This window comes from Mirounga angustirostris, unplaced genomic scaffold, assembly GCF_029215605.1.
Source record: "Mirounga angustirostris isolate CCGP_5_RB_7025 unplaced genomic scaffold, mMirAng1.0.hap1 SCAF_3, whole genome shotgun sequence".
In the NCBI taxonomy this organism is placed as follows: domain Eukaryota; kingdom Metazoa; phylum Chordata; class Mammalia; order Carnivora; family Phocidae; genus Mirounga; species Mirounga angustirostris.
The window spans coordinates 161,026,521-161,045,795 of NW_026991711.1; the positions used below are offsets into that span (position 1 = coordinate 161,026,521).

The 19,275-nt window shown below is 43.2% G+C and overlaps 1 protein-coding gene across 1 annotated transcript in view; it reads left to right on the forward strand.

The window, feature by feature from the left end:
- AOX1 (aldehyde oxidase 1) overlaps positions 1 to 18,293 on the forward strand; it is an 80,220-nt gene extending 61,927 nt beyond the window's left edge. The window contains exons 27-35 of the mRNA XM_045867476.2: positions 4,073 to 4,168; positions 6,524 to 6,652; positions 7,376 to 7,450; positions 8,880 to 8,932; positions 10,167 to 10,281; positions 13,727 to 13,792; positions 15,571 to 15,759; positions 16,465 to 16,632; positions 17,589 to 18,293. Of these exons, the coding sequence (XP_045723432.1) occupies positions 4,073 to 4,168; positions 6,524 to 6,652; positions 7,376 to 7,450; positions 8,880 to 8,932; positions 10,167 to 10,281; positions 13,727 to 13,792; positions 15,571 to 15,759; positions 16,465 to 16,632; positions 17,589 to 17,639 (942 nt within the window). The 3' untranslated portion in view covers positions 17,640 to 18,293. The remainder of the gene's footprint in view (positions 1 to 4,072; positions 4,169 to 6,523; positions 6,653 to 7,375; positions 7,451 to 8,879; positions 8,933 to 10,166; positions 10,282 to 13,726; positions 13,793 to 15,570; positions 15,760 to 16,464; positions 16,633 to 17,588) is intronic.
- Positions 18,294 to 19,275: the final 982 nt, after the last annotated feature.

Genomic DNA, 19,275 nt, shown 5'->3' on the forward strand with positions numbered 1-19,275 from the left:
GGATAAATGGGAATGGAGCTGTGAGGAGCACTAGTAAGTATGCTGTGTGTAGAGGGAGAAGAGGAGGCCCCCCCCAAAAAATGGGCAGGAAGGTTCTTCCTTCATTCGCATGCTGATCCATTCACCTAACCATCCTGGCTCAACTGTGGTATGATCATGAGAATGTTCCGTTTTTGCTTAGACCAGTAGTAGCTCAGAGGAGCATCGTAACAATACAAGTGGTAGTCTCTTTTGCAGCCGTCCCATTCCTCACCTGTTTGTGACAGCAGAAACAACACAGAGACATTTAGTCATCTGCACACAATTTACCCAGATGAGAGAGACAGTCAAGAGGCTGTGGTAGAGGAATAAAGATCATTCAGAAGGAGGGGAGAGGAGAAAACCACCACCAGGAAAGTGTTAGTGAGCAGTGAATCTTGGTTTGAGGGTTAGACTGATTAGCGGGCAGCTAACGAAGACATGAGTCTGGTCCATCTGTCCCTGAGCAGACCAGTCAGGATCCCTGGGTAAAATAGTCCCTGTTGTTTACAGATCTCCTGGCAACCCTAGGACATAACCGTGGTAGATGCGGTAGGCTGTCTCTATTTAACTGTTGCCCTTACCTAACATCTGGTCTCCACAGTAGACCAGACCTGGCCCATTTCCCATATCAGAAATTTCTCAAAAATTTTTTATCTAAGAAATAATGATAATTACTGAGCACCCCTTTTAGATTTTATCTCATTCAACTCTCAGGACAACCTATAAGATTTGTAGCCTCATTTAGTGGTGAGGAAACTGAGGTTTCAAGAGCTAAAATAACTTGCCTGAAGCCCCACATCTAGAGAGTGGGGGACTAGGGCTGGAGATTCGTGTCTGAGAGGCTCCAGGAGCAGTATTTTCTCAGCTCCATCAAGCTGCCCCTCCGTGGCACCATTTGGTGGGAACTGAGGTGGGATTCAGCTCAGCCAGGAGGAAACCAGACCACAGCCAGCAGTACGACTTCATTCTCAGACCACCAGCCCTACCCGTCTTCCCCGGAGACCAGCATCCATGCTGGAAACATTGGTGTAGGGCCGAATCGAGGAGTCCAATCGGGCAAGCTGCTCCGTGGAAGCCGTGTGCCAAAAGGCGATCCTGAAGCAAACCAAACAGAGGAAGGAAGGAACTAGGAAGGTTATCAGAAGGCCCAAGGCTGGGGGATTCGTAATGCCCCATTTCACCTTCGTTGGATAGGTATGATTCTGTTTTATAGAAGGAGAACCTGAAGCCCATAGGCGTTCACTCTCGGGCCCAAGGATATCCAGCTATTGAGCCACAGAATGTGAGAGTGGACTTTGAGACTGTCTGATCACATGTCTTCATCCTCCCGTGCAGTCTCCCTGAGCAGGGGCAGCCCCTGTGCCTGCGACAGCTGAGGGGCTCACACGTACCTCCCCTCCGATGTATTTAAGGACTAGCCCTGGGACACAGAAAAGCAGACAAGACCTAATTAAGCTCTGCATCCCCAGTACCTTAGCATGGCGCCTGACACAGGGTGGAAACTCAAATGCTCCAGTGGCTGAGACATTTTGGGAATCTGTGGAACGAAAGCAAACTGCTCACCAACCCCGGCAGCCCCTGCTGGATGATTTAGATTTCACAGACTAGGTCCCCAGTCTGTGTCGGAGAACCATCTGTTCTCATGCTCCAGTCGTGCCAATTTCACAGATGAAGCTTTGCAGGATTTTCCTTTGTGGCAGTAACAGTGGACCCTCCGGTGGTGCCACTGAACCAGATTTGATATTTTCAGTGCCCCAAGGGGATGGCAGCAGCACAGGGAACAAATTCCTCAGCAGTCCCATGCGGGCAGAGCCCCGCGGCCAGCAGGGTCACGCATGGAGGAACTGCACAAGCCACTGGCATTGTGGCTCTGAGGCGTGTGGCAGCTACAAATTCCCACAAGCAACTTCTGAATTGCTTGCAGAGCCAAATACAGGAGGCCAAAGACAGACTTTAAAAGCTTCAGAAACAGATCAAATCGCCGCAGACTTTTACTGGGCGCTTACTATGTGGGAGATACTATGTTGCATTCCAAGGATGCCTTAGGACATGGCCCTTCCTTTCAGGGGGCTTCCATTCTAGCAGAGAGCAATAAAGCGGCAGAGAATGGAGCCTGGAGCAGCCCTTGCAGCCATCCCCCGGCATCTGATGAGCAGCTGGGGCAGCCAGCACCAGGCTATCTGTAGGGGAGGCCACTCCCTAGCTTTACTATTTTGAGAACAAATGGTCGGGATCACAAGATGGCATCTCCAGGAGTGATGAGTGAACAAACAGTAAAACACTCTGCTGCATCCTTCCAAGTCTCTTGGGCATGATTATCATGGCAACAATGCCTTCCTCAAGGTTCTAAGATTCTCCTTTGGGCTGAGAAAGGTTATTCCTATGTCCCTATTTGACCAATACATCCCTAGGGTACACCCGCTGACCCAGGTAACTAGAGCCCGTTTTCACTGTCAGTGTCTTAGAAGCTTCTGTTTCACTGGAGTCATGTAAACCTTTGGGTATCAATAAAGAGGCAGTCCTCCAAGTGTGGCTCAGGGCCCACAAGTGGCAATAAAAGTTCTTCTGGTCATCAGAGAATCGATCAAGGAATGTAGTTCATTCCTTAGGTGCATCTGGTGATTGTCATGCAATTTCATTGACTTTCACTTATGACCAGGGTTGTTTATAGGTAATCTGAGTAATGAAGGTTTACTAAAATTTTTGCTTCATTGTATACCTATTCGCTTGTTACTAGAATTTTCTTAAGACCCTGCCTTTACAAATCCTAGATTTTTGTGCCATGCTGCCTACAAGCTTAGATATTAAGAAACTAGCTGACAGAGCTTTAAGTCACCCCTTGCTGGCCCAGACCACACCTGTGAGGTTAGCATTTCCCAGTTGAACAGCTATAGAAGTGTGCCTTGCAGGGCTTCCTAAACCACAGTGCAACCACTGGGACATTTTCACCAGGACCACATGCTGTTAATATTACTCTTACACTAGAGATACAAAGTGAAAAGGCCATCCTTGTTCTCTGCAGCCTCCTGGGATATCTTCATCCCCCTTAGTCTAGCATGGACAAAATTGCAAGAAGGCACATTGGTGTTGATTATAAAACATTTTTAGCTAGAGTCTGGATGTTTCTGATTATAGCAGCCTTTAATTCTGTGTTAGCAGTTTGGTTCTTTCTCGGTCCCTGTGGGGAGCTATACAGTTAGATAAGATTACTTCCAAGTTCCCTTCCAACTAAAGCCCTATAATTCTGTGCCAGGATAATTTGGGGTAGGCTTGGCTCATTTTGCAGCAAACAATGTCTGTCTGTCCCATCTTATTTGGGTTTTTGTTTTTGCTTCTCTCTATCATACCTACTACTATGGGATTATGTGTTCATATAAACAATTCTCCCCTGCCCCAACCTATCTGCACTTAACTTGGCATTTTACAACTGAACCGCCCCCCCCAAAAAAAACCAAACCCCAAACCTAGATTGTTGTTCCACTCTGGATTAGGGAGATCCTCAAATGTCCTCATGAGGAAATAGCAGTTTACGGAGGGTCGTCCTGCCCCAGCCTCAAAGCCCCAGCCCTGGCCTGGCTCTGCTCAGTGTTCTCAGGGCACTGGGAAAAGTGTGCGTATTTCAGCAGGAGATGGAAAGGAGGAGATCATTTCCAGGGAAAATGTTTTATTCTCTTTATTTATTTATTTTCATCTGGTACTTTTTAATACCTTCTAGAATAGACTGACAGTGAAGCACATATTTGGTTTTTGAGGATAGTTTTTATGCTGATACCTGGTTAACATTAAACTACTAAAGTAAGGGTTGGCAAATGACAGAGTGGGTCAGGTACTGCCCTGTTCTGTATGTCTTTCAGCTTAGAACAGCTTATTACATGTTTTTCATTTTAATTCCAGTGTAATTAACATACAGTGTTATATTAGCTTCAGCTGTACCATATAGTGATTTGACAATTCTATACATTGCTTTCCAGGGAAAATGTTTTAATTGATGAGACATGTGATAATATCAGTCCAAAAGATCATGGAAACTCTTGTCATCTTTTCTGGATAGGCTGCTGCCTTGGTTCACATTTACCTGGATGGGTCTGTGCTGGTGACTCACGGTGGGATCGAAATGGGTCAGGGGGTCCACACTAAAATGATTCAGGTAAGTATGCAACTAGTTGGATTAAGTTGGGTGTGTGCTTGTAGCTGTGTATGAGAGAGAAACCAAGCATGTGTATTTTCTGTTCCAAAATGAAAAAGATACGAGATTTTAGCTTTGACAGCTTAAACTGTTAAACTGTTAATGGAAACTGGATAAACCAGCCAGTTTTGTAACTGAATGTCCTAAAAGAATGTGGCAGAAGAGTCTCAGGTTGTCTTATTGCTATAGAAGATTGTGTCTTTATTTGTTGCTTTCCTTTGGGTAAGCAGGTCTCTCCCACCATCCGCAAACAAAGTATTGCTTTGAAACCTTTTGTAAACCAAAATGGAGTAAAGCAAAGTTGTAATTACCATTAATTTATATGAAAATAGCAGTGGCTCAGTCATGAGCCCAGGGTCCTGGGATGGAGCCCCGCACCGGGCACCTTGCTCGGCGGGGAGCCTGCTTCTTCCTCTCCCTCTGCCTGCTGCTCTGCCTATCTGTGCTCTCTATCGAAAAAAAAATTTTGTATGAAAATATTTTTGAGCCTTTCCAGACTCCCCCCAAATTAACCTCTCTTAATATTTTCTGATTTGCTGATGGATGTAAACATAAATGGAGATAAAGCACAGATGGTGACAGATGCAGTTCACAGCTCTGGCAGCTTGATGCCCAGACACTGAGTGTGTCTCCGGGGCAGGAGCTTGGGGTTCTGCTCTCCCTGCTGGGGGTCAGCGCTGCTTCCGCAGCCGTCCGCTGCCAAGCAAACACTGAACGCTATCTTGGCTCTTCATCTTTTTTATTAAAAGTGAAAATCCTCTTCAGATTTATTTCAGTGAGCAAAAACAGGTACCAATGTAGGTGTTTTGTAAAAACCAAGAGACTCTCAAATTATATCAGTTTACATACAGGGTAATATTAGTTTCAAGTGTACAATATAGTGATTCAACAATTCCATACAAAGAGGCAGACACCAGTATTAACAAGCGAGTTGTCTTTTTTGAACCTTTGCTGGCTAATAAGAAGATGTGTAGATGCTGATGTATTGCATCATTTCTCGACCTTTTTAGGACTTGGTGTAATCGATAATATAAATCACATTGGATATTTCTAATCAAAGTCTACCTGTTTTTTGACTCATTCACTTTAGATTAATTTTTAGGTACTGTTTCTATTTTGCGAATAATAATAATATTAAAGATTTTAAAACATTTGGAAGGGGCAAAAAAAATTGTTAAAAAGACTGAGCAGTTTCACCAGTTAGCAGTAAGCACTGTTTTGAGGTCTTTCTGTCTTTCTTTTTTCATAAATTGCTAACATGCTGTTTATATAATTTTTTGTATCCTGGTTTTTTGTGTGTGTTTTATTTAAATTCCAGTTAGTTAACATACAGTTGTATCAGTTTAACATACAGGGTAATATTAGTTTCAAGTGTACAATATAGTGATTCAACAATTCCATACAACACCCAGTGCTCATCAGGACAAGTGCATCCTTAATCCCTGTCATCTATTTAACCCATCCCCCCCCCCTCTGATAACCATCAGTTCTCTATAGTTAAGAGTCTGTTTCTTGGTTTGCCTCTCTCTCTCTCTTTTTTCCCCTGTGCTTGTTTCTGTTTGGTTTTTTTTTTTCACCTATCTATCTGATACAGAGTGAGCACTTCCTCCTGTGGCTAAGAATTCTTTGCAATCACGCTTTTTAATGGCTGCTTGTGGATGTATGTATAATTTATTTAACCATCCCCCGTTGTTGAATACTTCAATTAATATTTTTGTATGTAAGCCTGTCGTCAAATTAATGATTATTTTCTTAAAATAGATTTCCCGAAATGAAGTTACTGGGTCATAGAGTGTACCTTAAATCACGGACACTTATTACCAAATTGTTTTCCAGAAAGTATGCTTTTCATTACACCACTAACCAACTTTATCCGTTACGGCTTTTTTAAAAACCTTAGATAATTTAATAGTTGTGAAGGATAATATCTCATTATTGCCTTGATTTGCATTTTTCTGATTATAGAGACTTTGCTAGAATTTGCAGAGTGAGGTGATAGGAAAGGCCTCAAGGTGTTGATTTCATGAAGACGTGAAGCATCTCCTCCTGTGTTGGCTTGGGGCTTTGCCTCCTCTTCCTGATGCTATTGCACGTAAGAAAGTCAAAGAAACAAGAATGTGTGCTCAAGGTTTAGGGTCCAGGCTAGCTATACAGGGTCTTTAGAAAAGAACTTTTTGTGGCTGGAGGAATTCATGGTTCTACCCGCCTGTCCCTGTTGCGTGTATGGGGGCTCACACATGGGCCACTGTGTGGGTATGTGCACAGGTCTGTGACTAACCAAAGTAACATGGAAAGAATCTCTCCTCTAAAATTCAGGTGGTTAGTCGTGAATTAAGGATGCCAATGTCTAATATCCACCTGCGTGGGACAAGCACAGAAACTGTCCCTAATACAAACATCTCTGGAGGTTCCGTGGTGGCCGATCTCAACGGGCTGGCAGTAAAGGTAAAAATCATTGCCACGGCATCCAAATCATTAGCCCCACCAGGCCAGGAACATGGGTGGAGCTCAGAAGATGTTGAGGTTTAATCCAGTTCTTACCTCCTTCTCACACCCTCCTGGTGAAAAACGTGCTTTCCCCCAGCATCAGGTTCAGGACATGGTACAATAACCAGCTGCTCTCCTGGGCTGGAAATCCATCTCCTTTCCTCCCTCACTCCTGACATCTCATGGATCCTTCCCTTCCACTCAGAAATATCTCTGTGTCTTTTGACATCCACGTTCCGGGAATATCGCTGCTTGGATTCAGACTCGCACCTCTTGCCAGGACCATTACAAGGCTCTGTCTCTCCACCGGCGTTTTATTGCCTTTCACTCTGGCTTCATGTTGACAGAGTGAGCTTTCCCACAAAATAAATCTGACCATGCCGTGTTTAAAAACAGCGGTCAGGGGTTTGCCATCAGTTTTTCTGTTAAGTCCTGACCTGTTAGCACGGATTACAGGCCCCCCAACCTAGACGGTTCATCGTTAAGACCAGCTCACACTTCAACCCCACCCCTGGGAAACCTTTCACATCACCTCTTAAAGGGTCGGTCTCTACCTTCTCTGTGTTGTTGAGGGCCTGTGAGCCTCCTAAACAAACTCTGTAATGACACATATGTTGTGGTTTTGAAATTAGTGTTTGCCTGAAATTATGATAATGATTTTAATTAAAAAATAATCCCTAGGATGCTTGTCAGACTCTTCTAAAACGCCTTGAACCCATCATCAGCAAGAATCCTCAAGGCACTTGGAAGGATTGGGTGAGAATCACTGTTACTTTTGTGTTTTATGTTGGGGAAAAAAGGAGGGAGGAAAAATGTGTGAATTAAATATCAGTTGAAATGGCACTTTAAAAGGTACTACAGTTACATAACGGTAAGTAGAGGCCTTTTGGCTCTCTGCACGTGGAAACGTTATCATAATATGGTAGAGGAACTCTTGGATCTGGGAAAATTCTCCATTAGAGAGGAAGATTGTTTTTCTACCCAAAGCCCTTGTTTTTAAGCCAGAACAAATTAATGTTTCTTCTGATGGATCCCAGGTATTTTCTAGATAATAGCTGTAAATCTCTTTGTTCTCCTCCTTTGGGTTCCACTGTTCCTAAACGGAAAGCCAACACTACAGTCCTTCTATAAAAGTAAAAAATCACATAAGCACTCATGTAGAAATAGGAAACCAAGCCACTGGATATGTATTCAACCAGTAGTAGGCATTAAATGCAGTGGAAATTTCAACTGCTTCCTTCGATGTACTTACAACCCCGTTGGAAGAGAAAACGCACACTCTGCAGTCAACTAGCATACTTTTAAAGTAATAGGTTATAAAGTACCAGATGGTGTGGAATGGATGTCAGTAAAAGCTGAGAGTGTGTGTCAGGCTGACTGAGGATGTCGCATTAAAAGCATTGGTCGGGGGAAATAACATTTGGGGAATCCTCCTTAGAAATGGGTCCTGCTCTTCCACAGAGTTAGGACTCATTCTATAATTCATATTTATGGGAGCTCTCAATCCTTTTGGGGCATCTTTATTTCTGCCCTCTGCCCTGGGCTTTCCGAGCCAACAAAAGGCAGAGAGAGCCTGACTGAAGAGGGATACCGTGCAAGACAGCCGGGCCTCTGCCCTCAGAGATGCTACCATTCAGCGTGCTTTCTTCTGCTGCACTCCTCGCCTTTCCCTTTCTTGGACTTGGGGACGTGGACCTAACCCCCATTTTTCTGTCTATTAGTCAACTACGTGCAGTGCAGAGTCAGGAGAACTTACCATGTCAGTGGTACAATGTACCAAAATTATGCCACTTTCCCAAGACCAATGAATACCTGGTACTAAAACTAAACAACAACCACCTCATTGTCTCCTGAAACATTCCCGGTGGATAGGCTGTCTTTTCAGAAGACTGAGTGAGGTTCTTTATCAGCAGAAGGCCTGTGGGCTGCTCTAGTCCCGACTACGGGTGTAACATACCTGGGCAGTCACGGGAGGTCACAGGCCCCGAACACATGCCGTTACTCGCGGCAGCGACAGCGAGTGCTCGCGAGGGCAGAGAATGCAGAAGGGAATACCTTAATCTTGGTTCTTCCTGGTTATTAGTGCTGATAGCTGCATTTCACCTAGAGCGAAACCAAGATTGAAGTCGCAAGCGATTCTTTCTTGAAACATCATCATCGCATCATCTTTCCTCTTATTTCCCAGGCACAAGCTGCTTTTGATGAAAGCATTAGTCTTTCAGCTACTGGATACTTCAGGTAAAGAGTCCTTTCGATCACATGCTATGAAAAATAGCAGCTGTTGCTTGAGGAAGAGTTTCACTTCCATTTGCAATTTTGGAAAAAAGTTGATTTGGGTGACCTTCTATTAACCCACTGTTATATTCAACATTTAGCTTCTAGTTAATCCAAATGCCCAGAGAGGCTTCTGTTGGGAAAAATAGGCACATAAAATAAAATACGGCTTGAGCTGATGATTCGAATCCTACTGGGCGGTACTGGAGGGTTCTTTGAGGTTAGTGCTTGGAACCCACAGCAGTAGCTGATGTTTTGTTGAAAATTTAGCGTATCCTTAAGAGACAAAGGTAAAGGGATGCAAATTAAACCCATAATAAGATAAACACCATTTCACACCTTCTAGATTGGCAAAAAAGAAGAAAGCTGACAATAAGCACGTGTTGTCAAGATGCTGAACAATTGTCACTCACCTACTTTGGAAAATAATTATCAGATTATTTTAATGGAAAATGAAAGCCATCAGAGAACAGGGTGAATCAGAAAGTCTCAACTGATTTGTCATGCTGCTAGTTCTCCAGGGAGTCTCAGGGCACTGGTCGGCTATCAGGAGTAAGTGTGAGAAGCGTTTTTAACGGCCACCTCCAGGCCGGGGAAGCAGAGGAGAGAAGGGGAGAAAGTGCCGGCAAGCTGCTGGCCTGCACGCACCTCTTATATGGTGACATCCATTTGGTCCTTGAGGAAGAGTGAGGAACAGAGCAGGCGTGGAAACCAGAGAAGTAGCAAAGAATGAGAGCCAGGGGCCTGGTGTTACAAACAGAAGGCTGAATCCTGGAGCCCGAAAGACAGACGAACAGGCGAATGTGCAGCTTTGAAATAGTGCTTGGTCTAAAATGCAGGTGAAATTCCCCAAGTCTGATGACAGTAGGATGACATGATTCAATATTAACGAAAAGTAATAGATTGGGTAATCACAGAGTGAGCACCTAACTTCCAGGCATAAGGAGTCATTCATTGGTGAGGAGCAATTGAATGTTTTTATCAGACAAAGCAAATTTAATAAGAAAGAAGTATACATTTGTTCAACAGATTTATTACACGCACAACATGCCGGCACATCATTGTACAAGTGTGTTCCGCCAGTTTGCTGTACATGCAAACTGAACACAGCCTCTTATGGGTCTGTTTAATCATCAGGGTCTGCAGTTAGGGGACTGAGTCACTTAACAACGCTCCTCAAGAATTCTGTTTCTTCCAGGGGCTATGAGTCAAACATGAACTGGGAGACAGGCGAAGGCCATCCTTTTGAATATTTTGTTTATGGAGCTGCCTGTTCCGAAGTTGAAATAGACTGCCTGACAGGTGCTCATAAGGTCAGTACCAACTGGAAAGGTCTTCCAGTTGTACCCCAGATACACCTAAATTCCGCACATGACATCTGTCTGAGCACCGTAGAAGCACCATGTATTTGGCTAAGGATAGTTTCTCTGTTACCAGAAAAAATTAGAAGCTCAGCAATTGCCTTGGTATTGTGGTTGCTTCCATGGAAAATGACCGGCGGCCTCTCTTCTTTATTTTCCTGGCCCTTTTAAATGGAATCAGGAAAGAAACCACTTCAAGGAAGAAACAGAGCTTAAAGAGAGCTTTCATGTAGACCGTTGGTCTAACCAGCAGTCCTGAACTCTTCATAAAATGCCATCGTATGACATTTTTGAAGGATTTTGTAAGCATCCATAACCTGCTAACAAGCACCAAGGGCCAATCCGGGGAAGCTAGTGGCCAGCTTTTGATATCTTTTATCTAGCTAGATCCTGCTTTTTAGATAGTTTAAGGGCATCCCTATGCTTTTAAGGGATGCAGTGAGGAGATATGCACACAGTTTCTCTCTCTCTATCTCTGTCTCTCACACACACACATGCACTTCTGTTTCAAGGAGAGTTTCTCCTCTTGTATCTCAGTCCTTGTGGGACCCAGCTACAATGAAGCTACTTACTGGCCACTGTTTATAATAATAAATGATCATTAATACATTCAATGAGACTGTGATACCCTCACAACTGTCATGTGATAATCTGTCCCAAAACCTACCCAGAAGCAAGCTCTAGGTCTTTATATTTCCCAACATACTTTGTGACTGTATCTTGGATTATGATAAGATATAAGTTTTCATTTAATAGGTCTCTAGCATGTATGTTTTTTAAAACTATAGTCAGCCTAATCTTTGAAACTGTATATACCTTTATTGAACCTGCCTGGTAAAGTATCTGGTTTGTTCAGACTCTAACCCAGACCAGACCACTTTTGGGAAATCTTGGACTGGGACACAACAATGATCATTCTAAGCATGGTTTTCATGCTAGAGTAGCTGTCCTCTTTTAGTTCAGTAGAAAGTTCTCTCAGGCTAACTAATTTCTACATCACCTTCTCCCTCAAAGAAAAATTTGGTGAAAACCTAATCACTTGGGTTTTCTTTATTTGTATATGCCTTGGCCTTGTTAAGATCTAAGAACAAGGTTGGGGCGCCTGGGTGGCTCAGTTGGTTAAGCGACTGCCTTCGGCTCAGGTCATGATCCTGGAGTCCCTGAATCGAGTCCAGCATCGGGCTCCCTGCTCGGCAGGGAGTCTGCTTCTCCTTCTGACCCTCCCCCCTCTCCTGCTCTCTCTCTCTCAAATAAATAAATAAATAAAATCTTTAAAAAAAAAAAAAAGATCTAAGAACAAGGTAATAATTAGTATGAATAATTGGTATGAAATTCTAAGGTGTGTTCTTATGACTTAGTTGAACAATCTTAAGAGATGTGCTAAATAGTCTTTTTATCAGATGCATTCAAAAAAGCTAGATCTGTAGCTCAGGTTAGGTATACCCCTAAGTAAAGGGCTATAATGTAACATGCCACCTGGGGCCCTCCCTGGAGGCCTGTTTCTCAGTCATTCTCCTTATGTTGTTAGAATTGTTCTTTTTTTTTTTTTTTTTTTTTAAGATTTTATTTGAGGGAGAGAGAGAGAGTGAGAAACAGCATGATAGGGGAGAGGGTCAGAAGGAGAAGCAGGCTCCCTGCTGAGCCGGGAGCCCAACGTGGGACTTGATCCCAGGACTCCAGGATCATGACCTGAGCCGAAGGCAGTCGCTTAACCAACTGAGCCACCCAGGCGCCCCTAGAATTGTTCTTATTCCTACAAAATTTCCCTCACTTTGAACCTACATCTATATATTACTTATCTATTGCTGGGTAACAAATTACTCTCAAGTTTAGCAGCTGAAAATAACAAATATTTATTAACCGACAGCATTCTGAGGGCCAGAAACCTGGCAGTGGCTTATCTGGGTGATTCAGACTCAGGATTTTTCACAAGGTTGCCATCAAGCTGTCACAGAGGGCCACAGTCCTCCCAAAGCTCAATAGTGGCTGGAAAATCTGATCCAAGCTCCATCACCTGCTTGTTGGCAGGAGGCCTCAGTTTCTCACTGGCTGTTGGTCAGAAGTTTCCATTCTTTAGCACAAGGACCTCTCCATGGGATGTCCCAGTGTCCTCAGGACACGCAGGCTGCCCTCAAGCCCAGAGGGACTGATGCAAAGGAAGAAGAGAGTGTGAGCAAGTGAGAGAGCACCCAGACAGTAGCCACAGCCCTTTGCACCCTAACACCGGGGTGATGTCCTAGCACTTCCACATATCCTGTCTGTCGCACAAACTAACACTGGTAGAGCGTGGGAGGGGAATCCATCAGGACGTGAACCCAGCATGCGGGGATCGTCATAGGCCATCTTGGAGGCTGGCTACCGCAACTAGAACTGCTCTCTTCAGCCCTAACAAAACACAGTGACAAACAGTAAGTCCATGGCTCTAAAAACAAAACTTTTACTAACACCGCAGACTTGAGAGCACCTCCCCTCACCAGTAACGGAGGCCATGGGTCTGCCGGAAGGCCAGCCTTGCTGAACGGTGTCACAGAGAACTTTACATTTCATCATGTCCTTAAAGAAGAAAGGTGTTTTATTATTTTATTGTAATAAAACATTCTGGATCACTCTCTAATTTTCTTAAGAAAAATGTTAGATGAAAGTCCCAAATCAAGTAAGAAAATTCTTGGGTTTCCTTTGTTCCATTAATTGGAACAATTGTAATTGTTAATTGGAAAAGTTGTAAGTAGAATCTATTTGTCATGGCAGACGTCATTATGTCAAGTAAAAGAAGGTAGAGACTTGGTGGAGAGCAAAGGTGTTACCAGTAACCTGGCTGGGCCTGCCATAGTCCTCATTTGTAGCTTATCAGGAACTTTTGGTCACCAAGTTGTGCTTTAGATTTATCTTTCCTCTGCTCTCAAAATGAAGAATCTACAACAGCAGATAACAGTTTCGGAGACTTTTTGGCTGATGCACCCTGAGTTCTGTGCTTCAGTCAATGTCACCCAGCCAGCTGGACTCTGGATGCTGGGTTGTATGGTAGCCACAGGGTTTTTCAACAAGGATCACGAGGACTGCAAACATTTTCTGTGTCATAGATTATGTCTGCTGCGCTGGGTTGAACTCAATAAGTTATGTCACTCAGCCGGAACAAAGTCAAATATTTTTCTCTCTTGTTGTTCCTGAAGGAAAAAAAAAAAAATCGGTGCTTAAGCTGGTTGAGTATGTGTATAATTTTGAAAGTTATAGATAGACTGGTGACCCAATAAAATTCTTTGTTGATTCTTTCTCCTGAAATGTATTGTGGCCCCAGAAAAGTCCTATACCAATGGCATCCTGGCAGGAACTGTTTCTCAGCCTTCTCTCCTACGTTGGACTCAGTAAAATAAACATTTTTGCTCTTTTTTATTACCAGAACATCAGAACAGACATCGTCATGGATGTTGGCTGCAGCATAAACCTAGCCCTTGACAGAGGCCAGGTATGTGTACCTGCTTTGCCTCAACCCCATTTGTGAAAGCCAGAACCGCTGTGGGGGTCTGTAGGCAAAACATTCTACCCGGCTTATTCGTCATCATAGTTTTCTACCCCTGTAAGTCAGAATCCATTCGTCAGGCCAGCCACAGAACTCAAATCTCTTACTGTTTAAAAAAGGGGAGGAAACAAAGAAGTTTTAAGTGGTTTCTGAAGAGACATGCGGTCTGTGACTGAGGAGCTTGAGGGAGGCAGAAGAAGCAAGCCTAGAGGTGTCAGATGCGCCCCTCACCTCTGGGAGTAGAAGTAGACTGGAGGCTAAATGTGAAGCCTTGGGCATACGTTGGGCTCTAGCTTCGAGGAGTTTAAAGTCGGGTTGGGATAACATCAAACAATTACAGCAGTAGCCATTAATAATAGGTAGCCTGTTCTGCCCATAGTTATCTTTTATTTAAATTTGAAACATAACATAATAAAATAGAATAAAAGTAAATAAATAAATTTGAAATAATTGACAAGACTAAAAAATCACCAGCTGTGTTACCTAAGTATTCAACTGGCTAGTGTTTCTTGGAAACACAGAAAATTTGCCAACACTGACGCTGCATTTCCACAAGGAAAAGTCAGTTGGCTCCCTTGTTTAAGAGAAGCATGTACTCTGTGATTCTTGGAGTCAGGACTCACCTGGAAGCTTCACTCACGTTCCTCACCTGTCTCCTACCTGTGGGCAATTCAGCTTACTACCCGCAGTTCAGAACATAATTGGAGGTACTCTCCAATCATGACACGTGTCATTGGAGAGTGGGAGGAATGGGTGGGTTGGAGAAGTCAAAACGGGCTTCAGGGAGGCCCCAGGTTTAGGGAATGAACAGGAAAAGGCATTCTGGGTGGGAGGAGAGGGGAGAACCTAAAGACAGGAAATTCAGCCTACTCTGTGTTCAGGGCTAGTGGGGGGGCGGCGGAGGGGGTGACGACAGTGGCGAGTGCCCGTGTGGCCTCTGTCAGTGGAATGGAAGGTGCGGCTGCAGGCAGAGACCAGAAGGGGCCAGGTCGGTGGAGGCGCCCCAGAGACAGGCGCCTGCCTTAGAAGGTGGAGGTGACATCGCCTGGCGCGTGGTCTAGGCCTTTAAAAGGAAGATTCATCTAACCTTGTGTTAGAGAAGAATCTCCCCGCAAACAGACACAAGGTAGGCCGGAGGGTGGGGTGGAGAAAGCGGCACACCGAGGAGACCCAGAAGTCAGGAAGATGTGTGGAAAGCCGATTTTGCCCACATGCTGACATCTAAGAATTGGAGCATTTTAAAGCTGTGTAAGAAGCTTGGAGAGCATACAACACAGTTCATGTAACTAACAAGTGAGGAAAGGGGACAGGAATGAGAGGCCACGCCCACTTGCGAGCCAGGACTGTGATGAGGTGAGCGGACGCTCTGAGCCCTGTCTGTGCTGGGGGCTACGGACAGATCGGTCAGAGGGTTCCTTCTGGCTCATGGACCAAAAGAAGGAGGGCCTTTGGGCCACAGGCTATTTGAGGCCTCTTCTAGAGCTAGACTTCCACTGCCCAATTGAGATTCAAAGTCAACTTCTTTGACTTTGAACTGCGCACCGAATAAGATGTTCAAAAATGAGGTAAACTTCTAAGTAAGCTTTCAGAGACATCTTCCAGGACATGCTGCAAACCCTCTTGTGCTGTGTTTTAAAAATTCAAATAAACAGCATGAAGTTGAAATGCTCCTGTTGGTTGTATTTTCTCATATATGGAAATTCTTTTCTTCCCCCCTCCCCGAGATTGAAGGTGCATTTATTCAAGGCATGGGACTTTATACAATCGAGGAGCTGCACTATTCTCCTCAGGGTGTCCTGTATACTCGTGGCCCAAACCAGTATAAAATCCCCACCATCTGTGACATCCCCGCAGAGTTGCACATTTCTCTACTGCCTCCGTCTCAAAGCTCCAATACCCTGTATTCATCGAAGGTAAGCTGTGCTTGATAAATAAATGAATGTTTATGTGATTTGTGGTATCTGTGCAGGGGGCTGGGGGAGGTGCCTTCATTTCTGTGTTGTTTGAGGTTTTTACCAGACTTATAGAAGAAAAGGCCCTATTAAACATTTTAATTTTAAATTAATTTAACATTGTTACAACTTTTTTTAAGTACTTCAAATTTTGGAGCCTAACATGAACTACTGTTACCATCAGGTTGTATCTGATTTTTTGTTTTGCAATAATCATCTCATACCTACGTCTGCTTTCTCCATTTGGCATCATTTCCTTAGGCAGGAATCCTAAGAATGAGAATACTAGGTTAAAATATCAAATTACTTTTTTAAAAGAAAAAAGTTACATGTATAATAATATTTTATAGGGGCACCTGGGTGGCTCAGTTGGTTGGGCATCCGACTCTTGGTTCTGACTTAGTTTATGATCTCATGGGTTGTGGGATTGAGCCCCCCATTGGGCTCCACTCCCAGTGGAGAGTCTGCTTGAGGATTCTCTCCCTCTGCCCCTCCCCCCCCCACATGTGCACACTCACTCTCTCTGTAAAATAAATAAATCTTTAGAAGTAATAACATTTTATATAGGCATCTATACACATGTTTACCTATAGATGCACATATACATATATACACATAGATATACAAAGAGAGAGTCATAATCTGGTTGACTTGTTTCTCTTCAAGGGTCTAGGAGAGTCTGGGATATTCCTGGGATGTTCAGTGTTTTTTGCCATTCATGATGCGGTGAATGCAGCACGACAGGAGAGAGGCCTGTTTGGACCATTAAAGCTCAATAGTCCCCTGACCCCAGAGAAGATTAGACTGGCCTGTGAAGATAAGTTCACAAAAATGGTATGACCTGCTCATAAAATTCTGAATTTTTGTTCCCTGTCCTTGTAGTCAAGTTTTATTAACTCACCATGGTGTTTTTCCATGGAAGAAAAGGTGACAGGAATCCTGAGGGCATTTGAGCATGGGAAGAGTAGACTGACCCTTAGAGTGCAGTTTTTCATCAGCCTGGTCCTGCCTGCCCTACAAAGGGGCTCAGTTCTACACCACTTGAAAATGAAGGTTCATTGCTCTTTCATCAGTTACATGTTCCTCCTTGGTTTTGTTCCCTTCCCAGGATATATTGGTCAGGAATGGGAGTTCAGGAACTGTTCCCTGAACCTAAGACACCCAGGCCAAGAATATGGGCCACGCCAACAGTCTGTCCCACTCTATCCAGTCAGATGTTTGAGAAAGTGCGTGTAATTCCTGATTTGAACTGTAGAGTGGGAAGGGCCCTTTCTGGCCCAAGCCCGAGAGCAGAATCCCTCAGGCATCAACACCCCTGCAGAGCAAACATCTCAGCTCCCCTTTGTCACATTCACTGATGAGACTTTAACTGTGGGAGAAAGTCATGCTGTTGATATTGACCCCTCTGACTATATACAAGGTATTCCTTATACTGAAGGGAGAGCCCCTCCTACTCCTCCTCTCAGTGCTGGCTCTGTGTGGTACCCCTTACAGCTTGTCCCAAGCCCCATGAATCATCTCTTCACTATGGAGGAACACGGAGACTAATTCCACTCTTTATTTGTCCCCCTTCAAGTGTGAAATGATGACTCCTGAAGCTGCCCTGCCCCGCTTCACAGTCCTGTCCCAGATTCTTCCATTCTGCTCATGCTGTCATTCTGAGACCTTGCTTTGTCCTGGTTGCCCTCTGGGTGGTTTTTATCCTGTTTTGTTTTTTTTATTATGCTATTTTTCACCTGTCACAAATGTTTTCCAAGTTGCAAACATCCACATTTGTCCTTTTATTCCAGATCCCAAAAGACAAACCTGGATCCTATGTTCCTTGGAATGTACCCATATGAATCAAATACAAACTTCTGGGGAAATGGGACGACTCTTCCACCATCGCAGTCTATCCGCTCTTTATGCTTTAAGATGCTAGGTCTGAAAGATAAACGTTCATAGTTTAGAAACCATTTCACAGAGTATTGCTTTTATATGATGCTGATTTTAAATGTTCCATTTGGATTTTGATAGATATACTTAAGCAATTTAGAAATCATACTTTAAATAGCACAAATACTAACTGGTTTCCTCTAGAAAATGGAATGGATATTCTCCATTACTTTGTTTCTTAAATCCATCCAGCTGAATGGAATAGAAGATGATGATTTGTATGTGATTCATATTTGGCTTGTATCCACCAACAGAAATTACACTGTCTAGTGAAAGGCAATTTTCTAAATAATTTTATTAGTAGTGTGAACTGTAAAGTTGTCATTTTCTCATATGTCCCCATTTGCTATCAGCCTCCTTTTATTGTCAAAATGGATCCAGGCACTGTATCCAAGCATCTGTGGGACTAAAGAAAAAAAAAATGGATAAATTAGACTCCATCAAAACTCAAAACTTTTGTGCTTCAAAAGATACTACAAGAAATTGAAAGACAAACCACAGAATAGTAGAAAATATTTGGAAATCATATATCTAATAAAGATGTATTATGCAGGATATATTTTAAAAAGTCTTCAAGCTCAGCAATAAAAAGATAAATAATGCAATTTAAAAATGGGCAAAGGAATTGAACAGACATTTCCACAAAGAAGATATATAAATGGCCAATAAGCACATAAAAAGATGCTTGAAGTCAATAGTCATTAAGGAAATGCAAATGAAAACCACAACGGAAACCATTTCATTCCCACTAGGATGGCTATAATCAAAATGATGGATAATAGTAAGTGTTGGTAAGGATGTGGAGAAATTGGAACCCTTATCCATTGCTGGGAAGAATAAAAATGGTGCAGACACTGGAAAAAAACTGGCAGTTCCTCAAAAAGTCAAACATGGACTTACCAAATGACCACTAAGTATATACCCAAGAGAATTTGAAAACATATGCACACACAGGCTTATACACAAATGTTCATAGCATTATTCTTAATAACCGAAAGTAGAAACAACCCAACTGTATCAACTGATAACAAAGTACGTTACACAAAATGTGGTATATCCATACAAGGGAATATCATTCAGCTATACAAAAGAATGAAATACTGATATCTTCTACAACATGGATGAACCCTGAAAACATTGTTTAAATGAAAGTAGCCAGACACAAAAAGCGACATATTGTATTATTCCATCTATGTGAAACATTGAGAATAAGCAGATTCATGGTAACAGAGAGTCAATTAGTGGTTGCCAGGGGCTGAGGGGAGAGGGGGAGAGGGAAATGGGGAGGTGATTGCTAATGGGTACAGGGTTTCTTTCTGGGGTGATGAAAATGTTCTGGAATTAGATAGTAGTGGTGGTTGTACAACCTGTGAATATACTAAAAACCACTGAATTGCATGCTCTAAAAGAGTGAATTTTATGGTATGTGTATTACATCTCAATTTTTTAAAAAAAAAAGCATATTTGGAGAGAAACAGAAAATGTGGGAAAGGTTGAGAAGTTGTGATAATCATAAGAAATTTATCCCAATGGCCTTCAGTG